This window comes from Emys orbicularis, chromosome 3 (genome assembly GCF_028017835.1).
Source record: "Emys orbicularis isolate rEmyOrb1 chromosome 3, rEmyOrb1.hap1, whole genome shotgun sequence".
Classification (NCBI taxonomy): domain Eukaryota; kingdom Metazoa; phylum Chordata; order Testudines; family Emydidae; genus Emys; species Emys orbicularis.
The window spans coordinates 137,557,970-137,577,403 of record NC_088685.1 but is presented as its reverse complement, the minus strand read 5'-3'; the positions used below and the strand labels follow the sequence as shown (position 1 = coordinate 137,577,403).

General features: G+C 38.1%; 1 protein-coding gene across 1 annotated transcript in view; it reads left to right on the top strand.

Moving 5' to 3' along the window:
- Window positions 1-19,434, top strand: part of LYST (lysosomal trafficking regulator) — a 156,408-nt gene that overhangs the window by 68,108 nt on the left and 68,866 nt on the right. The window contains exons 14-23 of the mRNA XM_065400871.1: window positions 1,010-1,183; window positions 2,469-2,626; window positions 2,869-3,059; window positions 4,812-5,057; window positions 6,913-7,086; window positions 8,762-8,911; window positions 9,657-9,794; window positions 12,433-12,631; window positions 15,538-15,669; window positions 18,247-18,877. Of these exons, the coding sequence (XP_065256943.1) occupies window positions 1,010-1,183; window positions 2,469-2,626; window positions 2,869-3,059; window positions 4,812-5,057; window positions 6,913-7,086; window positions 8,762-8,911; window positions 9,657-9,794; window positions 12,433-12,631; window positions 15,538-15,669; window positions 18,247-18,877 (2,193 nt within the window). The remainder of the gene's footprint in view (window positions 1-1,009; window positions 1,184-2,468; window positions 2,627-2,868; window positions 3,060-4,811; window positions 5,058-6,912; window positions 7,087-8,761; window positions 8,912-9,656; window positions 9,795-12,432; window positions 12,632-15,537; window positions 15,670-18,246; window positions 18,878-19,434) is intronic.

Genomic DNA, 19,434 nt, shown 5'->3' with positions numbered 1-19,434 from the left:
AAACAGTGCATTAGTCAGCGTCACTCATTTTTAACAATCATATCGGCTGTTTTTTTCAAATTGCTTATATTCCATGGGTGAAAAACCCATGATCTGATTTAATACTTAGCATTTGTATATGGTTTTAATCTTCTAAGCTGTTCACAAACATAATTTTACATCCCCCTAAAGTAGGTAATGAGATAATTTGACTTTTAGAACAGGTTGTATCCAAGTGTTTCATTAACTTTTTTTAATGTAGTAACCCTCACAACACCCCAGTGAAGTAAGGGAGTATTATTCTTATTTTATATCTAGGGAAATTCAGGCAGAGCGAATGTAAGTGACTTTCCCCAGGCTACAATGTCAAGAGTTCCTGACTCATACTTAGGTGCTCAGCCCAAAAGATCACAGCTCTCTATATTTAGAATGTCTATAATTAATAGAATCATAGAATATTCAGGTTGGAAGAGACCTCAGGAGGTCATCTAGTCCAATCCCCTGCTCAAAGCAGGACCAACACCAACTAAATCATCCCAGCCAGGGCTTTGTCAAGCTGGGTCTTAGAGGTTTTTAAGGATGGAGATTCCACCACCTCCCTAGGTAACCCATTCCAGTGCTTCACCACACTCCTAGTGAAATAGTGTTTCCTAATATCCAACCTAGACCCCCCCACTGCAACTTGAGACCATTGCTTCTTGTTCTGTCATCTTCCACCACTGAGAACAGCCTAGCTCCATCCTCTTTGGACCCCCCCTTCAGGTAGCTGAAGGCTGCTATCAAATCCCCCCTCACTCTTCTCTTCTGCAGACTAAATAAGCCCAGTTCCCTCAGCCGCTCCTCTTAAGTCATGTGCCCCAGCCCCCTAATCATATTCGTTGCCCTCCGCTGGACTCTCTTTAAATGAAAGTTAAAAAGTATTTTAGAATAAAATTGATCTTAGACCCAGTTAGAAATGCAGTTTTAGAAATATAAATAAAAGTAGATATCCATATCTCTTTACCTGTTTCTTCCTTTGCTATTTTTGTAGTATGTGTATGGATCCAAATGATGAAATGAAAGCTGGCCTGCTAGCACAGGCTGAATCACCAGAGAACATTTTCCTTATAGGCAAGTGGCAGCATTTGGCAATAACGTACTTGCAACAGCCAGAAGGCAAGAAGAATATCCACGGAGAACTGTCGCTATGGGTCTGTGGTCAGAGGTAAAGTACACTTCAGAAAATTCACGCTGTAACTAAATCTTTAAGAAGCCAGCTAGTGGAAACAGACTAATTCCTTAAGGTTTTCCTGGTGAAGAGAGAGGTCACTGAGCCAGGGTTCATAGAGGGGACAGTGTTGAGACTCAATTCTTGGGGTGGGAAAAGAGGGACATTTTGCATAGTGAGTTCTCATCTGCTTTCAGAATCCATATTCAGCCTCAGGCCCATGCCCCATACATGACCAATTACCCTCACTGTGATTTTTGTACTGGTTCCCCTCCTCCTCCTCCTCCTCCTCCTCCTCCAGTCAGGAACCAGTAGAGTAGGCAGGACACTACAGAAATTCAGACTGGGGTCAGAAAGGGTACCTGCATGGAGCTAGTAGCCGGCATCATTTCCAAGGCGCAAGCTGCTAACAAACATAAAGAAGGCAGTTGATCTGTGGAAGGGAAGGAGGAATGGTTTGTGGTTTTGGTGCCTGGCTGAGAAGGAAGGCATGTTATGGGAGGGTCGGGAGGAGGGGACACTCATTTTTTTGAGAATGAGTTGGAGAGGGAGGAGGAGAAGGAAGGCATTGAATGTCTGAGAACTATCTTCTGCTCTTAAAGTGTAGATCCTGGAGGATGTGTAGATTCTGTGTTTGAAGTATTAATCTGTGGTCGGTATGCTGCCTTCTGAAATATATGATCTACTAAAAAAAATTGTGAATTCCTTCCTTTAAAAAAAAAAAAAAAATTTTAGAATCTGTTCAGCAGGCAAGTGACTTGGGAAATCTTCGTTCTGGTGTAACAATATTAAAATTGTTCTACCAGTTGCACAGTATTGTTTAGAATTACAAATCCAATTTCAGATTAACTAGTTAGTTGTCAGTGTACAACTGCTGTTTGCTGTAGTGAGAGAGGTTTTTTGGCAAGGGCGCAGAGTTAATTCTATGCACCTCATAATTCTGCTGTGTCCCTCAAGCCATAACAGCAATTTGCTAATAGTTGACAAGGAAGTGAAACTAGTAGTCTCTAAGTTCACTATCTAAACTGAGTGAAATGCAAACAATAAGTAGTATAAATGGTTAAATGCATTATAAATATATTCTTAAAGCTTTTGTAGTATTTTAAGAGGCTAATATGTTTAATTTTATATCTTGACAGTGTATCTTTTAATATTAAAAATGAACACGATCCTGGAAAGTTAATCAAATTTACTGTACTTTGAATATTTTAGATGGAAATTCTGATAGGTTTTTCAAGAACTTTGCAATATTTAAACTTTTGCTTTTTTATTTATATTTTAGGAAACGTGAGATCAATTTAGATTACACTCTACCAAGAAAAACAAGTTTATCTGACAGCAATAAAACATTTTGTATGGTTGGTCATTGCATATCATCCCAAGAAGAACTGCTACAATTGGCTGGGAAATGGGATCTGGGAAATCTGCTTCTCTTTAATGGTATTTATCTATTTAAAGGCAAAAAAAATACATATAACTTTTTCCACTTAACTTACATGTTTTGAATGTAAAGATAGTGTAAATATGAGCTAAACAGAAACTTTTTAACATGCAAACTTACTACAACAAAAAATAAAAGTTCTACTAAATACTAAAGAGATCCCTGAATTGAGTGTTGCTTGCATATGAATTATTGTAAATAGTGTGAAGATAGATAATTAGATTTTTATTTTTCTGTTTAGGTGCAAAGATTGGTCCAAAGGAAGCATTCTACCTATACGCCTGTGGGCCAGACTTTACCTCTATAATGCCTTGTAAATATGGCAAAACAATGACCGACTACTCCAAATACATAAGTAAAGACATTCTACAGTGTGAACAAATTAAGGAACTCTTCATGAAAAAGAAAGAAGTGGACGTTGGACCTTTAATTGTAAGTTTCTAGTCCAAGTTAAAGCCTGGGTTCTTAAACTCTTAGCAGTGCATTAACAAATCGGGGCCTTAAATTGCATTGGCACAGAAATCCTGGTCTATACAAGAGATTTTATTTGTAGTTCTGTTTGTTTTGCGTTCTTTGTTTGAGGCCCTCTGCTCTCCAAGAATGGGAGTTTCCCTGAGGCCTGATTGACTTCAATGAGAAATCAGTGGAAAGAATTCCCATTGATTTCAATGGATGTTGAGTTGGGCACCTTCCTAGCAGGTAGCGGATGACTTTTGCCCCCTCCATTATTCATCAAGATTTTGTCTTCACTTGCTGTTCTGTTAATTGTTAATTGAGTCTGGCTGAACATGAAGCTTACAGGTAAAGGCCTGCACAACGGGAGGACAAGCAGGGGAAAAGTCTCCCCAAAAATCTCCATGTGGCCCTGCAGCCTGGGGAGGGAGGAAGCAGCAGGGCTGCTGGCTGAGCTCCTCCTCTTCTTACGGCTACTGCTTCTCCTTCCCTGCTGCTGGAGTCCCATTTGTTGCCTCTGCCTCCACCCCCAACTCACATCAGTGGTTGATCTGCAAAGCAGGCAGCAGGGCTGGGACTCCAGCAGCAGGGAAGGAGAAGTAGCAACTGTAGGGGTGGGGGGAGGAGGAGCACAGCTGGCAGCCAGCAGCCCTGCTGCTTCCTCCCTTCCCCGGGCTGCAGGGACACCGTGTCGCTGCCTCCTCACTGCTAGTCGTCCCTGTCAGAGGCATCCCAAGAAATCTGCTGGAGTGCTGGGCATGGGTGGGGGGGTGTTCACACGAACCTTTCATTTGTGTGTGTTTTAGCATGCTCCTCAAAAAGCAGTCAAATTTAAATTCCTGCACACACCCCTGCTTACAGGTATTAGAGAGACTTATGAATGGGCTGGAGGGGAGAGAAGATGGAAGAGTGGTGTAGGTGGAAGGCCTAATGAACCAGAGTGACATAACTTTTATTATCTTATTTTGCTTCACAGTAAAGGAAAAACTAAAAATTAAAATAGCAAAATGTTCAGAGAAATATAGTTGTTTGTTCATGAGTGAGTTGATTTTTTTTAAGACTTGCAGAGAAATTTTTTTTGTAATTTTTCAAACAAAAGCATAGCCTGTTTTTTTTCTAAAAGTATGACATTAACCCCGTGCAAGCTTCTTCTGTACTATTTAGCCCTGTCTGGAGTTGAGGGGTGAATTATTTATTTTATGATAGAAGTGAATTTCGCTCTAATTTCATTACCTTTTCACCTCCTCTACTGAGGATTTTGAAGTAGCCTTCTGTGTATTAGGCATCATCTTTAAGAATGTTGGTATGTGAGCAGATTACAAAACCCGAGAACAAAGAGTTGAAGGTGAAAATTGTGTTATAGCAATCCTTTTTTACTTGAAAGGAGCACCTGTAGTCTTTACTATGAGGCATTACTAAAATTTTCCTTTTTTTTTTTTTTTTTTTTTTTTTTTTAAATGTACAATACTTCTAAAAGCTTTGGGGGAAAGGCGGAAGGGAAATCTCAGATTTCTGAAAGCAGTCACTATCTTTCAAATATCTTGACGAAAGCCTGGGAACCACATCATGTCTCCGCCTCTCAAATGTATATTTAGAAAAATTATTTTGAGAGAGGAGTAGAAACAAGTTTATTGAAGCTCTGTATTTCCTAGGCCATAAGCTTATTCTGTATTCTTTAAGGCAAAGTAAGAACTGATTAGAAACTGGAACTTTCTTAAATGTCTGTTTCAGGAAAGTCTCGCTGTTGTCTATACCACTTGCTGCCCTGCTCAGTACACCATCTATGAACCTGTTATTAGACTGAAAGGTCAAGTGAAAACTGTGCCCTCTCAGAGACCTTTCAGTTCAAAAGAAGTGCAGAGCAATTTATTGGATCCTCATCACCTGAAAATGCTTCAGCCTGTTGAATATAAAACTCTTCAGGGCATACTGCATGAGGTTGGAGGAACAGGTGCATTTGTCTTTCTCTTTGCTAGGGTAAGAGTTTTAAAGTTAAATACTTTTTTTCCCCTCAGTCTAGCACATCTAGTGTGGTTTAAGACTCAGCTCTCTTGTTAGAATTTTGAAATGTAGTATTCTCACTTATTTTTTAAAAATTATGCCTTTTGACATTATGGAAAATGTAGCTTGTAACATAACCAACCAATGCAATATGGTTACTGTGCATCTTAAAAGAAACAAGAAGCTGTTGTAACAGCTCATGATTATATCCTGCAAGTTCCTGTGCAAATTAAACTCAAAAATATTGAAAGTATAATGTGTGTTAATGTACATTGCATCTGACTTTATGGAGGTATTAGTCTCTTAAATATCAAGATATGGCTTGTGTTTAAAATATTTTGGAGTTTATATAATGAAAATGTAACTTTTGTTTAATCTTTTTATTAACCTGTGCCATTGTTTCTTATTCACATATAAATATTTGAATTCATGTGTTGGTTACAAACTGCTGTTCCAAAAAAAATTGTTTTGAAATACAATAGACCTCTTCATAGGAGTTCTATTTTTTTAGCACGAAGACTTTGTGTGTTTATAGTGCATGTAATAAAAGTATGGGACCAAATTTATCTCTTTATGCACTGTGCACATCTGACAAAATGGTACAAATTAGATCTAATAATCTCTGAATGTCTTTAAACCTAAAAGGATGCTATCCTGGGCAGGGGGAGCGGCACAAGCAGTTCATAGGGCTTGCTTACTTTTGGGGTAAACTCTAAATAAATTAAAAATGACCTAACAAAAAGGTCTGATCAAAACTAAATCCCTTACTCAGAATGATTATTTAAAAAAAAATGAAATGAAACAAATCAAGGCAGGCACTGGGGCTAAAGTGGAGTCCTTGTACTTGGAATATCTGGTTTCCCAAAGTTTATTAATGTGATTCCAAGACTCATTTGCACAGTCCATCAAATTATTATCTTATTGATAAGTCATATAGGGGAATCAATTTGTATGGGAATGAGGCTCTCTGGTGTTCAGGCAAAATCTGCAATGGAAATTATTCCTATTAATTTTTACTGTATTACTTAAGTTTTACATAACTACACATTCTACCATACACAGCGTTCACATCAATGAAGCATGATTTTAGAGCTGTCAAACAGCACAGGTGTTGGAAATGCAGCATTGTTACATGTACACAACAGAGTAGGATATGAATGTGTACAAAGTCAGTTGAGCCTTCCTTCTCGTACACCTCTGACTCAATTCAAATGTTATGGGTTGTCTCTCGTAGGGTCCAGGACTGCATTCCCATTGTTTACTACTTCCATATTTGTATTGTCTGTTTACCAGCTTTATCCAGCAGCACAGCTACCACTACCTCTGTGCTATGTGTAATAGAGTTTTAACATTGGAGCAGACTGCTATAATTATAGGCAGTCTGCCATGTTCTAGATCTCTAGGAGCCATAAATGAAGGTGCTTTTATAGCATTTAGGAAGCGTCTCCTCCTCTTTATATAAAATACTCAACCTCCTTGAGCAGGTGCTGCACATGTGATTTCCCAGAGTGAAAGGGAGCTGTTTACACTTTTCTGCTCTAGTTTTATTTTTTGGAGCATCTTTTTTTCACTCCAGTGGGGATGATCTTTGTCATGGGTCTCAGACTTGTTGGAAGATCTTCATTCACTCCATTGGAAATCCTGTGTTTTTAGGTAGAATAATGGAGTAGTATTTCTGTATAGATATGAGAGCCTAATTGAGCCTTAAGACAAATTGTAGCCTGGAGTCATGTAATTAATACTTTCTACAGAATATCTATAAATCTGCTCATTACACTAGCTCTATCAAATATGTTTATCACTTGAATTATTAAAACTGGCTTATTTTTAGGTTATAGATATCAGCAACTGTGAAGAGACTCAAGCTTTAGCACTACAAGTTATACTGTCGTTAACAAAATACAATCAACAGAGAATACAAGAGATGGAAAACTGTAATGGATATTCCATGATTCATCAGGTGTTGATTAAACCCAAGTGTATTGTTGGATTTTACATTTTGAAGGTATAATGCTGTTAATGTTTGTATAGTTTAATTTGGACTATATGGTTGTTTAGAACATCCTCTATGCCCTTAGTCCTAGATTTGAAGCCCTACTTGAGATGCAGATTTTTGGTTTGGAGCCCGTCCAATGCAGGAACAATTGCCTTCAATCCAGAAACTGAGAGGATGGGTGAAATGAGAGAATGTTACAGAAACCACTTGGGTTTGAGGGGAAAGAAACAACTGCAAATACAATTTTCTATAATTGTCCCCCACTTGGCAAAGTTATTTTAAGATGACAAGCTAAACAAAAGATCAATTTTAGAAACCTACAGGTGAAATCTTAAATTGGAAGTGGAAGCTAAAAATATTATTTTAGAGGGAACTGAACTGACACTGTTCACTTTATGCTATCACAGTAGATGGTGTAGGATGTTTTGGGAAGAGGGGAGAAAGAGTTTGGATAAATCTTGAAAGCAAAAACTGTTATCTATGTAATCCCTTACATGTAGTTTTCATAAACCGTAATCCTGGAAGCATTTCTTTTGGAACACCTGCTCTATGATGGAAATGTTTTTGATCTACTTTGTAGGCACAGGAATTCCTGACAAGGGTATTTGATGGATGTAAGGCATATGAACCTTACATAAAAATTGTATTATACCTGGGAGGAAAACTGCAGGGTTCTCAGGGAACCACAGGAATAGGTGTCCTTTGGAGGAGACCATCCCAATGACTGCCTTTGAATCTTTCAAAGCTTCATTTTTGCTTGAGAATGTTTATTTGAAATGGGCATATGATGTATGTGTGCATTGCCCTATTGAGAAAGTGGACTACAATCCTTAAATTCTGTAGACATCTTTTCTGAAGTTAGTCTATAGCTAAGGCTTTCAAAAGTGATTAGTCTTTGGATGGCCAACTTGAGACGCCTAAGAGAGGCCTGATTTTCAGAAAGTGCTGTACACCAGTCTTCTGGGGATCAGGCCCCTCCTAAGGGGTGTCAAATTGGGCACTTAAACTCACTAATCACTTCTGGAAAGTAGGCCTGCTAAGCCAATAAAAGCTCTCTGGGCTTTCTGATTACTAAAATGCCTTTTTAAGAGAAAACAAAGGGTTTCTTTAAATATCATAGAATCCTAGAAATGTAGGACTTTTGGGAGGTCTAGTCCACCTCTAATCCAGTGCTGATGCAGGATTAAGTATACCTATAAGAACGGCCATACTGGGTCAGACCAATGGTTCATCTAGCCCAGTGTCCTGTCTTCTGACAATGGCCAATGCCAGGTGCCCCAGAGGGAATGAACAAAACAGGTAATCATCAAGTGATCCATCCCGTCACCCACTCCCAGATTCTGGCAAACAGAGGCTAGGGACACCATCTCTGCCCTTCTTGGCTAATACCCATTGATGGACCTATCCTCCATGAATTTATCTAGTTGTTTTTTGAACACTGTTATAGTGTTGGCCTTTACAGCATCCTCTGGCAAAGAGTTCCACAAGTTGACTTTGCGCTGTGTGAAGAAATACTTCCTTTTGTTTGTTTTAAACCTGCTGCCTATTACGTTGAATCATAATTCTAGAAAGGATGCAGATAAGGATGGGCTGGAAACAACTCTTCTTAAAATATGGATGGCTGTAATTGTGGTCTTCAGTACTCCAATCAAAACCTCAAGTCCTTTTGTTTTTCTGTTTTAAGACACTTCTTGAAGGCTGCTGCAGTGATGAGATTCTTAATATAAATGAGAGCGGACAATTCATGCTTGATGCAGATTCCACTGCAGTAATCCAAGATATTAAATTGTTAGAAGAGTTGATGCTTGATTGGAAGATATGGTCTAAAGCACAGGTATTTACTTTCTTTATACAGATAAATAAAATGGATTCCTGTCTAAGAAAAGTACAGTACTTCCTTTTTGTCATCATCCTTACTTAGTCTGAAATGGTTCTCTACATACTAGTTTGGGGATTTGAACAGCTACCAAAATAGTCTGTACCCAGAATAAAACTAAATATAGCACAGATCTTCATGACTGCATTCAGTGTTATAGCAAGGGTATAATTGCAAATCCTTCAATTTTGTTATACATTTTTGGAGAGAGAAGGTGGGTGACGTTGTATCTTTTATTGGACCAACTTCTGTTGGCAAGAGAGACTAGCTTTCAAGCTTACCTAGAGCTCTTTAGGTGACCTCAAAGAGAGAACCTCACCCACCCTGTCTCTCCAATACTCTGGGACTAATACGGCTACAACACTGCATACAATTATAATTTTTTGATGTTTTTCATTAACTTTGCAAAACTTGGTATAGACGTTAAAAGAATCTCAAATTTTAAGGATTAAAAACTAAATTATGCCCCTTAACATGCTTCTTCTAGGTCAGAGTTTGGAACTAATTTTTAATTTTCCTCTTCCTTCTTTGCATGCAAATACTGTTAAAAAGCATCTTGATTCAGTTATAACGCTTCATATTACCTTCTTAATCTGTTGAAACTAGGATAGCATCACCTATAAAATAGAGAGAGAGGGAGAGATAGAACAGTTACTATATTTGGTGCTGCTTGTTTTATGCTATTATTTGTTTTGTTTTTCAGCAAGGTGTTTGGGAAACTCTTTTAGCAGCTCTGGAAATCCTTATCAGAGCTAACCATCACCAACAGATGTTTAACATCAAACAACTGTTAAAAGCTCAAGTGGTGCATCACTTCCTGCTAACGTGTCAGGTTCTGCAGGTACTTTTAATCTTCTCTATTATTTTGTGCTTGGTAAATAATTCCATTTAAACTAGAAACAAAATGCACCTCATTCTTCAATGTTTTTAGTTTTACTTTTCCAAGGATCCCCATAAAGATTAGTCCTTCCCTTTTCCTACCTTCTAATAGACATTATGAAGTGGTGATATTTTCACCAGAACACATCAGTTGTAGAGGTCATCGGAGGGTGATGCAAGATCCTCTAGTACCCCCAATGGCTGAGTGTAGGGCCACCATTCCTGCCAACCTCAGGAGCAAGGGATGTTGACTCATTCCTATACCCATTGCCACTGGAACATTGCCACTGGAATGCTAAGATGGTCCTTTTATGTCTGGCTTTCAAATTTTTTTTTTTCTGGGGACCCAGTTGAAGAAAATTGTTGATGCCTGCGACCCAACGGAGCTGGGGATGAGGGGTTCAGGGTGTGGGAGGGGCTCTGAGCTGGAGCAGTGGGTTGGGGTGCGGGAGGGGGTCAGGGCTCTGGGCTGGGGCCAGGGATGAGGGGTTTGGGGTGCAGGAAGGATTCCAGGTTTGGGGGGGTTCAGGGCTAGGGCAGGGGATTGGGGGCACAGGGTTGGGGTGCGGACTTACTTCCAGCGGCTCCCAGTCAGCGGCGCAGTTTGGGGGTACAGAGGCAGGCTTCCTGCCTGTTCTGGCACCATGGACCACGCTGCGCCCCGGAAGCGGCCAGGAGCAAGTCGGGCTCCTAGGCGTGCGATTCTTGCCCGCAGGCACCGGCCTCCACACCCCCCAGTTCCCATTGGCTGGAAACCAGCCAATGGGAGTGCGGAGCTGGTACTCGGGGCAGGAGCAGCGCGCGGAGCCCCGTGGCCCCCCCGCCTAGGAGCTGGACCCGCTGCTGGCTGTTTCCAGGGTGCAGCGCAGTGTCGGAAAAGGTAGCCACTAGCCTGCCTTAGCTGGACAGCACTGCCAACAGGACTTCTAACGTCCCGGTCAGCGGTGCTGACCAGAGCAAGGCAACCCAGCGCCTTACATGCCGTGACCCAGTGGTTTGAAAAACACTGTTCTATGTAACGTCAAATATGTATTAGAGCTTCCATACTGAATATCTATCTAGCTTTACTCTCAAATCACTGTTAAGGAAAAGCACAGGTAGTGCTAGTGTTTTTGTAATCAGCCGTTCTAAGTTTTTGGAAACACAGTTTCAACTTTATTTAACACATAACCATCTGTCACTTTTATATTATTTCCTAAGAAAATGCAATGATACAAATTATTATAGCCTATCCTTAAAGGGGTATGACTATAATATACCTCTTTATTATTGCTATGATGCTAGGATTCTCATTCCATTTGAATAAAGAATTTTGGATTTTTTTAAATGGCTTGACTTGTTTTCATAATCTGAAGTCAAATACTGCCACAAACAGGAGTACCTTTCTTTTAACTATAGTTGCATGCCTCTTAAGAGCATTAATTAGAACATGACATGAAGCTAGATGACTTATTCCTTACAAATGTTCTATTTTAATCTAATCCCATTTTTCCTTTACCATACTCTTCTTAATTACCTTCTCCAGAAACACATACACAGTATTTCCATGTGTCTGTTGTTACTTCTGTTGCAGCTGTGCATAACTTCCTAGTTTATCTTTTTTTAAGACCATGTTCCCTAGTTGAAGCCTATTATGTAAGGCACTGCTCAAACTCATCTTTTATATAATTTTCAATATCTTCGATTCACATCACTTCCTCCCCTGTTAGAGAAAACTACCTCAAACTCTCTTAACCTTTAAAGCAACTGGGAAGAAAATGACATTTTTTTCATCCCATCTGCTCCTTTTGTTTTACATTTTGTTTTACATCTGACTCTCATAGGCTGTGCTTCCCAGTACAGAACCATCTTAGTCTGTCTTGTACAGCACCGAACACATTGTGAGCACTTAACAATTTGATCTAACTAATGCCCTATGCAATAATAGTCTCACTCCTGTGTGTGTGTTATGACTCTAATAAATTATTGTAAGTGGATTTGCCTTTTAAACTTAACTCCTAGAAGAGTTCAGGGAAAAAATAGCAATTGCTAATTTCAAGCACTTCTGTGTTGTAATACAAGTAACATTACTAAGCAGTTGGTCCATAGTCCAGATTAGGGGCCAGATTTACAAAATTAAGTGCCTGAAGAAGAGGCAGTTAGATGCCTACTAGGACTTACAAAAGTGTCTAAATAGTTTGAGCTCCTAACTCCCATTTGAAGTCAAAGGCATCTAGTGGGATTTTTGTAAGTCTAACCTTAGGTCTCCTTATTCAGTTAAATAGTTGTACAATTGTAGTTAATATTTCAAAATCTATTAATTATTTTTTATTAGACCTATAGATGTCATTAACATTGCAACTTCAGATTATATATAAGTGCTTCCATGGAAACAAACTTCCATTTTTAAAAAAAGTGTACCTGTGTAACTTGATTAGTATTACAGTTGTGTTTCAGGCATGCTAGTTGCAGGTAATATTGAATGGACACAGTAACTTCTTCCAAGTTAGGTAAAGTATACTAAAACTTTTTCCCGTATCTATTGTATGGAAAAATATAGTGATGCAATAAATTGACAAACTGAGCATTCAGGTAATTTTACCTGTGCATTTCTCTTTCAGGAGCAAAAGGAAGGGCATCTTGCATCCCTGCCTCGGGAGGTTTGTAGATCATTTGTGAAAATAATTGAAGAAGTGCTTGGATCTCCCCCAGACCTGGAATTACTGACACTGATCTTCAATTTCCTCTTAGCAGTTCACCCTCCCACTAATACATATGTTTGTCACAATCCCACCAACTTCTACTTTTCCCTGCACATAGGTAGATACAATATTTTGTTTAACCAGAAATAGACTATAAGATGAAATGCCAACCTATTTGATTAAAAATAAAACTAAGCTAATTTTATAAATAGCAGTTCTGTAAATGCCTGTGCTGTACACTACCATGTAATTAATGTTTCTACAAAAGCTACTGAATTGAGTCTTACAACCAAAATTTCTTCTGATACATAACTACTTTGATTCTATCAAAAAAGATTCTTTAATTGGACTTCATATTTTGCATGATACCTAGTTGGGTTCTTCGTTATAAACCCCCAAAGACAATATATATTAATAATTAGTGGCTATATTTTATACTTAATTTTCATCTTTGACAGCTATTAATAATTCTAAAAAGTAAACACCTGTGAGGTTGGTAAACTATCTGTCTTACAGATGGGGAAACTATTTGGCTTTGGGCAAGTCATTTACAAGTTAGTCTATCACTTATAGAATCTTCCAGTTCCTGGCCTCTGATGATGTACTTGGAAGACTAGATTAGGGTTCTCTGTGGATCACACATACTGAATGTGTGAATGCACCACAGTACCAATTTACTGAAAATTACAGCCTATGCAACAGTAGGTAATAAGAGCTTGGCCAGCTATTTTCACATGACTAAAATCATGTTAAGTGACATCTCATAAATAGTTTGCAGGGAACAGTTGAGTTCCGTGCATTTTAGCTGGTAATAATGGAAAACTGACATTGTTCCTTTAAATTGACACACATGGGGTTGTCTGCAACATGTTAACAGTACATCTCCTTTGAGAACCGCCTGTCTAGATCCACCACATTGGAATGTATGCAAGCTTGTAACCTTCTAGATGGCACTGTCCAGTGGGAGCCACATGTACATCCTTTCACAGCATCAAATGTTCAGGTTCAAGGGTATGAACCATCCACAGTCCCAAATGCATTTCGTATTCTTCAGTCGCCTCTTTATTATTCTCAGTACCCTTTCTCCTATCAGAGACCATTTCTGTTCAATAAAAACAAATTATCGTTTGAGTTAATTGTTGTTCCCTCAAGTCTATTATGTCATGGGTCAGTCATGGTTTTGACTGAAGTAGATCTGCTTTAGGGACACTAATTTCCGACAGGATTTTCAGGCAGCCACGTTAGTTTACCCTACAGGGTTCTTCATATTCAATCATCCTACTGTTAAGAGTTTTTTGAAAGGGCTAGCTTGCACCTTCTCTTCAGCGTTCTGTATAAACACGGTGCTTTTACCTCTACCTGAAAGGTCTCTTTAAATTCCATCTAAACTAATCTTCTGGTATGTCTGCGTTTCAATCTGAAGGTGTACTTTCCAGCTCTGATTGAACTAGCACTCTAAAAATAGAAATGTAGCTGTGGCAGTGCAAGTGGTGATAGGGGCTTGCTACCCTAGCAAGTTCGTAGTTTCTTGGACTGGTACATACTTGGGGCAGTTAGCCCCTTCCAGTTCTTATGCTGCAGCAGTTGCATTTCTATTTTTAATGTGCAAGTTTAATTCGAGCTAGCATAAGGTGCCTCTTCAAGCTGCAAATTATACCTCCAGGTCAAAGTTTAGACATACTCTCAGTTTACCAGTTCCCCAAAACTATTATAAATCATGTGCAATGTTCTGTACATCATGCTAACTTGTATAATTTGGACAATTGCTTAACTGGTTCATTATTTCCAACAAGATTTGCAAATTAAGAGGATTCTATTGTACTTAAAACAAACTATACTAGAATTTTAATTCATTTTAAATACATTATTTTGAACTTCAATAATTTTTAATGAGATTGGTTGACAGTGATGTAAAATTCATATTTAGGGAAGACAGAGTGGACAACTAAATAGCTGGAAGGTATCCAGTCAGAGGATCCCTCAGAGATGAGGCAGGAGAGAGGAAAGAGAGAGATCCTTCAAATTGCAACTAACCACATGACAAGGTTCCTTTTGCTCAAGATTACTATAGTCAAGTATCCTTTCTGAGCTATCCGTGGAAGACATCCAGTGATCTCCTGGCACCACTCAGTTAGAGAAAATGAACACAGAAGTGTTTGAAAGTGGGTGAAGTTAGGAAATTTGTAATCCAGAACAGGCCTGTAGTCTGTAGTAGCAAAACATTACTGTACTGAACAAAATGGGTACAGGCTTCTAAAATCTTTTTTCTGTAAAGAAGCATTTTTTACATCTATAAAAATGTAAAATACATTTTATAGATTATTTCTAATTAAAGTTGGCATTCCCAAGATTTTTGCCAGTATCTATCTTGTTGACATTGTAGATATGTAGTTTTGAAAATAGTGAAACTTTGTGGTGTAAATATTAAATGCGTTGAGCCAAATTTTCAGACCATACTCTACTGTTGCAGATGCATTTACTTTGCATGTCCAGTTTGGGTAGTTAGCGCTCTACTTGAATGGTGTGCAGTTGTTGGCATTTGCACTCCAACATGACTCCATGTACATCTTTATTAGCACAGAATTAGAGCCCACTTCTGATAGTTTGAGGCTTGGTTCATCTGGTAAAGGAACTAAGTTTTTTGTGGGGGAAGAGGATTAGGGAGGGGTGTCATTATTTGATTTCACAAAATTTTCAGCAAGATGGCTACTAGCAGTTAGCTTGGAAATGCTATTTTTAAACGTACAAGTTTGAGAACCATTTCAGAATATATTCACTGAGAGGGATATTCTAAAAATTCTCTTAGTGAGAAGTATAACACCACTATACTGAACAAAAGTAGAATTCTTTCATTCTCAAGTGTGTTTCTTAAATGTGGAAGGAAAGTGCTTGGCTCATTAAACCTTGCAGTGATATGTTATTAATCTTAACTTTGACTTGTTTTCTGTGTTGTTTTTTTTCTTGGCAAATTAAAATTGCGTAGAGTTAAGTCATTGTTCCTCCCACCCCCTTTTTTCCCCCTAGATGGCAAGATTTTTCAGGAAAAGGTCCAATCGATCAAGTACCTGAGAAATTCCAGCAATAGTGGAAAATCAATTGACAGTCCTACATATTTAACTACAAGTCCAGCTGGATTTACTGCTTCACCATTGGGAGGTAAAATATTTATATTACATACCTGCTGCTAGAAAAGCATATGCTCAATTTCTGGGTTTGGCAATGAAGCAAGGGAAAAGGCTGCAACTGTTTACAGAGGTGGAACTTAGGTGAGTGGTGGCAAAGTTGGCTTAAATTCAGTCCATTGGTGCAAAATAACTAAGATTGTATCAGTGTTTTATAACTTGAGCATGGTGAGAAATGACTTTCGCCATTTTTAATTTAGTATAAAATAGAAAATCAGCATTTGATTATGCAGTGAGTACAATAATACACTTTCTGTATCTGAGATAAAGTAGGAAAACCTATTAGGAGCAACTTATTCCAGGTATATCCCAAATTGTGTGACTTAGATGACCAGCAAGTTACTTGCCTGAGAGAGAATTGTCAAGAGTTTTTTTTTTTTTTTTTTTTTTTTTTTTATTACAGTACACGATTCCAGTTGAGCTTTAAAATGTAAAAAGTTTGTAGTCAGTGAGATTTCATTCTCTTCATGTATGAGTGCTAAACATACTATAGTTATGCAAAGGAGATTGGATAGGGGCTAGTTAATAACCCTCACCCTTTCCCAAAATAACTTCTGCTACTGTTGTGATTTCAATGCAACATTTTAGCATAAAGAGTACAAATTAGTAATTTTCACACTTTCCAACAAATCATAAGTCACTCTAGCAAAAATTAAGTGCCCACTTTTTATTAACCAGTATGGGAAAAGTGCTCTAGACTTCTGGAATTTTAAAATGTAGTCTTTCAATGTATATTACGCACATTTTCAAACAAATATCATCCCTGGATCAAAATTTAAAGTTGGGTCAAAAAAAATCTTGCAATGGAACTATCAGTGCAGCCTTAACTATGAAGTTAATTTACATCCACAATGAGGTATAATTATTGGCTAAAACTGCAGGACCCAAACAATTTAGGCAACATGTACGAGAGAGATGTGATTTGCTTCCATTTCTCACTTCCTATTTGCGACTGTTGCAATTTCTATAATATAAAACCCAACAGTACCACATACCTGACCAATATAATACATTTTGCAGTTAATGTTGAAGCAGTTCTTCCCTTGTGAAAAGCATATTACAAGTTAGCTCTTCAGATGTTATGTACCTGCTAGTTTGAGACTTGACTGTCTATTTAAAAAAAAAAAGGTGATATGCCTTTCACTTTGCTTAGAGCCATGCCATGAAATGTTGCAATCTCCTCATAAGTTTTTGTTTTTGTTTTGTTTTTTGCATTAATACTAGTCATTTTATGTTCTCTTACATGAGGTCCTAAACAATTATAAATTATAGTTCAGTACAAGTTATTTCTTGCTAAATAAAGAATGTTATCCATTCATCTGTCACAGATGAATGTTACAGACAGGTCTTCCTCAGATTGTTGCAAAAATATGTGATATTCCTGAGGGCTGCACATTTGCATTTGCATCTCTGATTTAGCTGCAAGATGTGTAAAACCACCCAAGCAACTAGCTCTGTACTGACTGCTGGAGGGAGTTCATATGTATCTATTATTTCAGCAAGTGTCAGACAGTGCTTAGGAATGCATTCCTGATGTGCTGACTTCAGACAGAAGTATTAGCTGGTGTATCATTCTAAAACCTTTTTGGTCAAATTGCATCTTTTTTGATTATAGAAATATTGCATTAGATACTCAGATCTAACATCCTTTTATGAAGACTGTAGTGTCCTAGCACAACAATATTTTTGTGCAATACTTGCTGATAGTCCTTCAAATACTTAACTTCTTCATTTAAAAATTGATTTTTCTGTGAATACAGAGTGGAAAGAAGGCTCACAGACTCCAAAGAGGAGACAGAGTAAAATATCCCGAATAAGACAAATTAAGATGAACTGGGAGTTAGAATACAGACGTAGTTGAAGATGCAATATTTATCTTTAGTTTACATTTATCATTCAGTAAAAGTAGACAGAGACTAATCCAGTTTTAGATGTTGCATGTTTGTGCCTCTGAGATCAGAGTTGCGCCTTTAAACGTTAGCGATCTATATACACAACTTTACTTATTCAACATTTGGCCATATTCAAACACTTAATCTTTTAGGGTATTTTTTTTTTATTTAAAGCTTTAGTCATGTATTTGTTCAGGGTTTTATTGCCAACTGACTTAACTGAAGGGATCAGACATAACAGAACATACCTTCTAGAATCTGCTATTTAAGTGGTTATATCTTTAAATCAAAACAAAATTAGAAGGACCAAAAAAAGACCATTCTGCTTTGTGAAAATTAACTTATATATACATTATTTTATTGCAATATGCTGTAACTCCTGTAAACTGAATATTCTGTCTTTGAAATCAAATGTCTCAATAGTTGAGCAAACTTTATGGCCTGCTATGCCAAGTGAATGTGGTATCTGTTCATAGTTGATTTAATGTTGGGGGGGGGGGGGGGCGAAAACGGGGATTGTCAGTATAATAAGCCAAAAGGCACATTACTTTGTGCATTTTGTGGATATGTTAGTTGGTGGTGAAACAGAACATTAACATTTCTAATGTGGTTTCTAATACAAAATAGATGCTAAGAGTATTTTGTGTTCTCTTCCCCAGGAAACATTATTTCCAAGATTAGCGTACCACAGATAATACTCTCTCAGGCACTTCAACGGCGTTGCAAAAGCCTACCAGCATCTCCTACCTCCTCACCACAAGTGCATCCAAAAAGGCTACCTGGGAGCTTGGGTAGAAGTATTGATGACTTGCAGGAAGTTCGGGAGAGTGACTCTGTTGATCCACAGGAAAAAAAAATTTTTGTGGAAAGCTCTGAAACATTAAAAAGGGTACAGGAGGAACTCTTTGTCAGCAGCTGTGAGTCTGCAAAAACAGTTTGTGACTCAGAGTTAACATCTGCTGAAGCATTGGTTGACATTTCAAAAGAAGAACTAGAATTATCTGAGAACAAAGAGCTAAATGCAGAACTGAAAAGTAAAGAGGATGATGGTGCTGCAGTTGAATCATTGTTGCGCCGTCCTGACAATCTGAAGGGGCTGCCTTCATTTCAGAAAAGTCAAAATAATTTTGCAGGCTTAGGTCTAGCGTTTTCTGCTCAGAGTGGATCATCCTCCGTTGCTTGCTGGCCAAGCCTCACTGATAAGAGTGGACTTCCTGAAGACTGGGAAACTCTTACCTTCTCTTCAGTTAGTGAACAGACCTTTAAAAGATCTGAAAGACCTGATTATAGGTATGCACACTTTTTTTCTTTTTTTAAAGAAACCTACAATACCTCAACATTCCAGAAATAATTCTAATAGTACAGTAATTTCTGCCATAACATATAGAATAGTTTCTCATTGACTTGACAAATATTTTGTGGTTCTTGCTCTGGACTACATATTTTGTAAAAAAAATAGCCAATACGTGTGAAATTTAGTGTTGCATCTGTAGTGAAAGCTTGCAAATATATTAATTAAACTAGTAGTATGCTAGAAAATTGCTTTTGTTTCAAATTCCACATTATTTAACTAATCCCTGCCTTGAAGGGTTAACTGTTTGTATGATGCCTAGCACAGTGGGGCCTTGAACTTGACTGAAACTTTCGGACACTACTGTAATACAAATAACTCTGCTCATGTTGCCCTCTACTGACTGCAGTCAAGAATTAAGCCCTAAAAAAAGGACGAAGAGGAGAGTGTTGGGAAGAGTTTGGGGAAATACCTTTGTCAGACAGTCATTAGTCTGACCTTTGTCTAGCTATACTGAAAGAAGGACAGGAGACGCTTGATATGGTTTTAATCATGC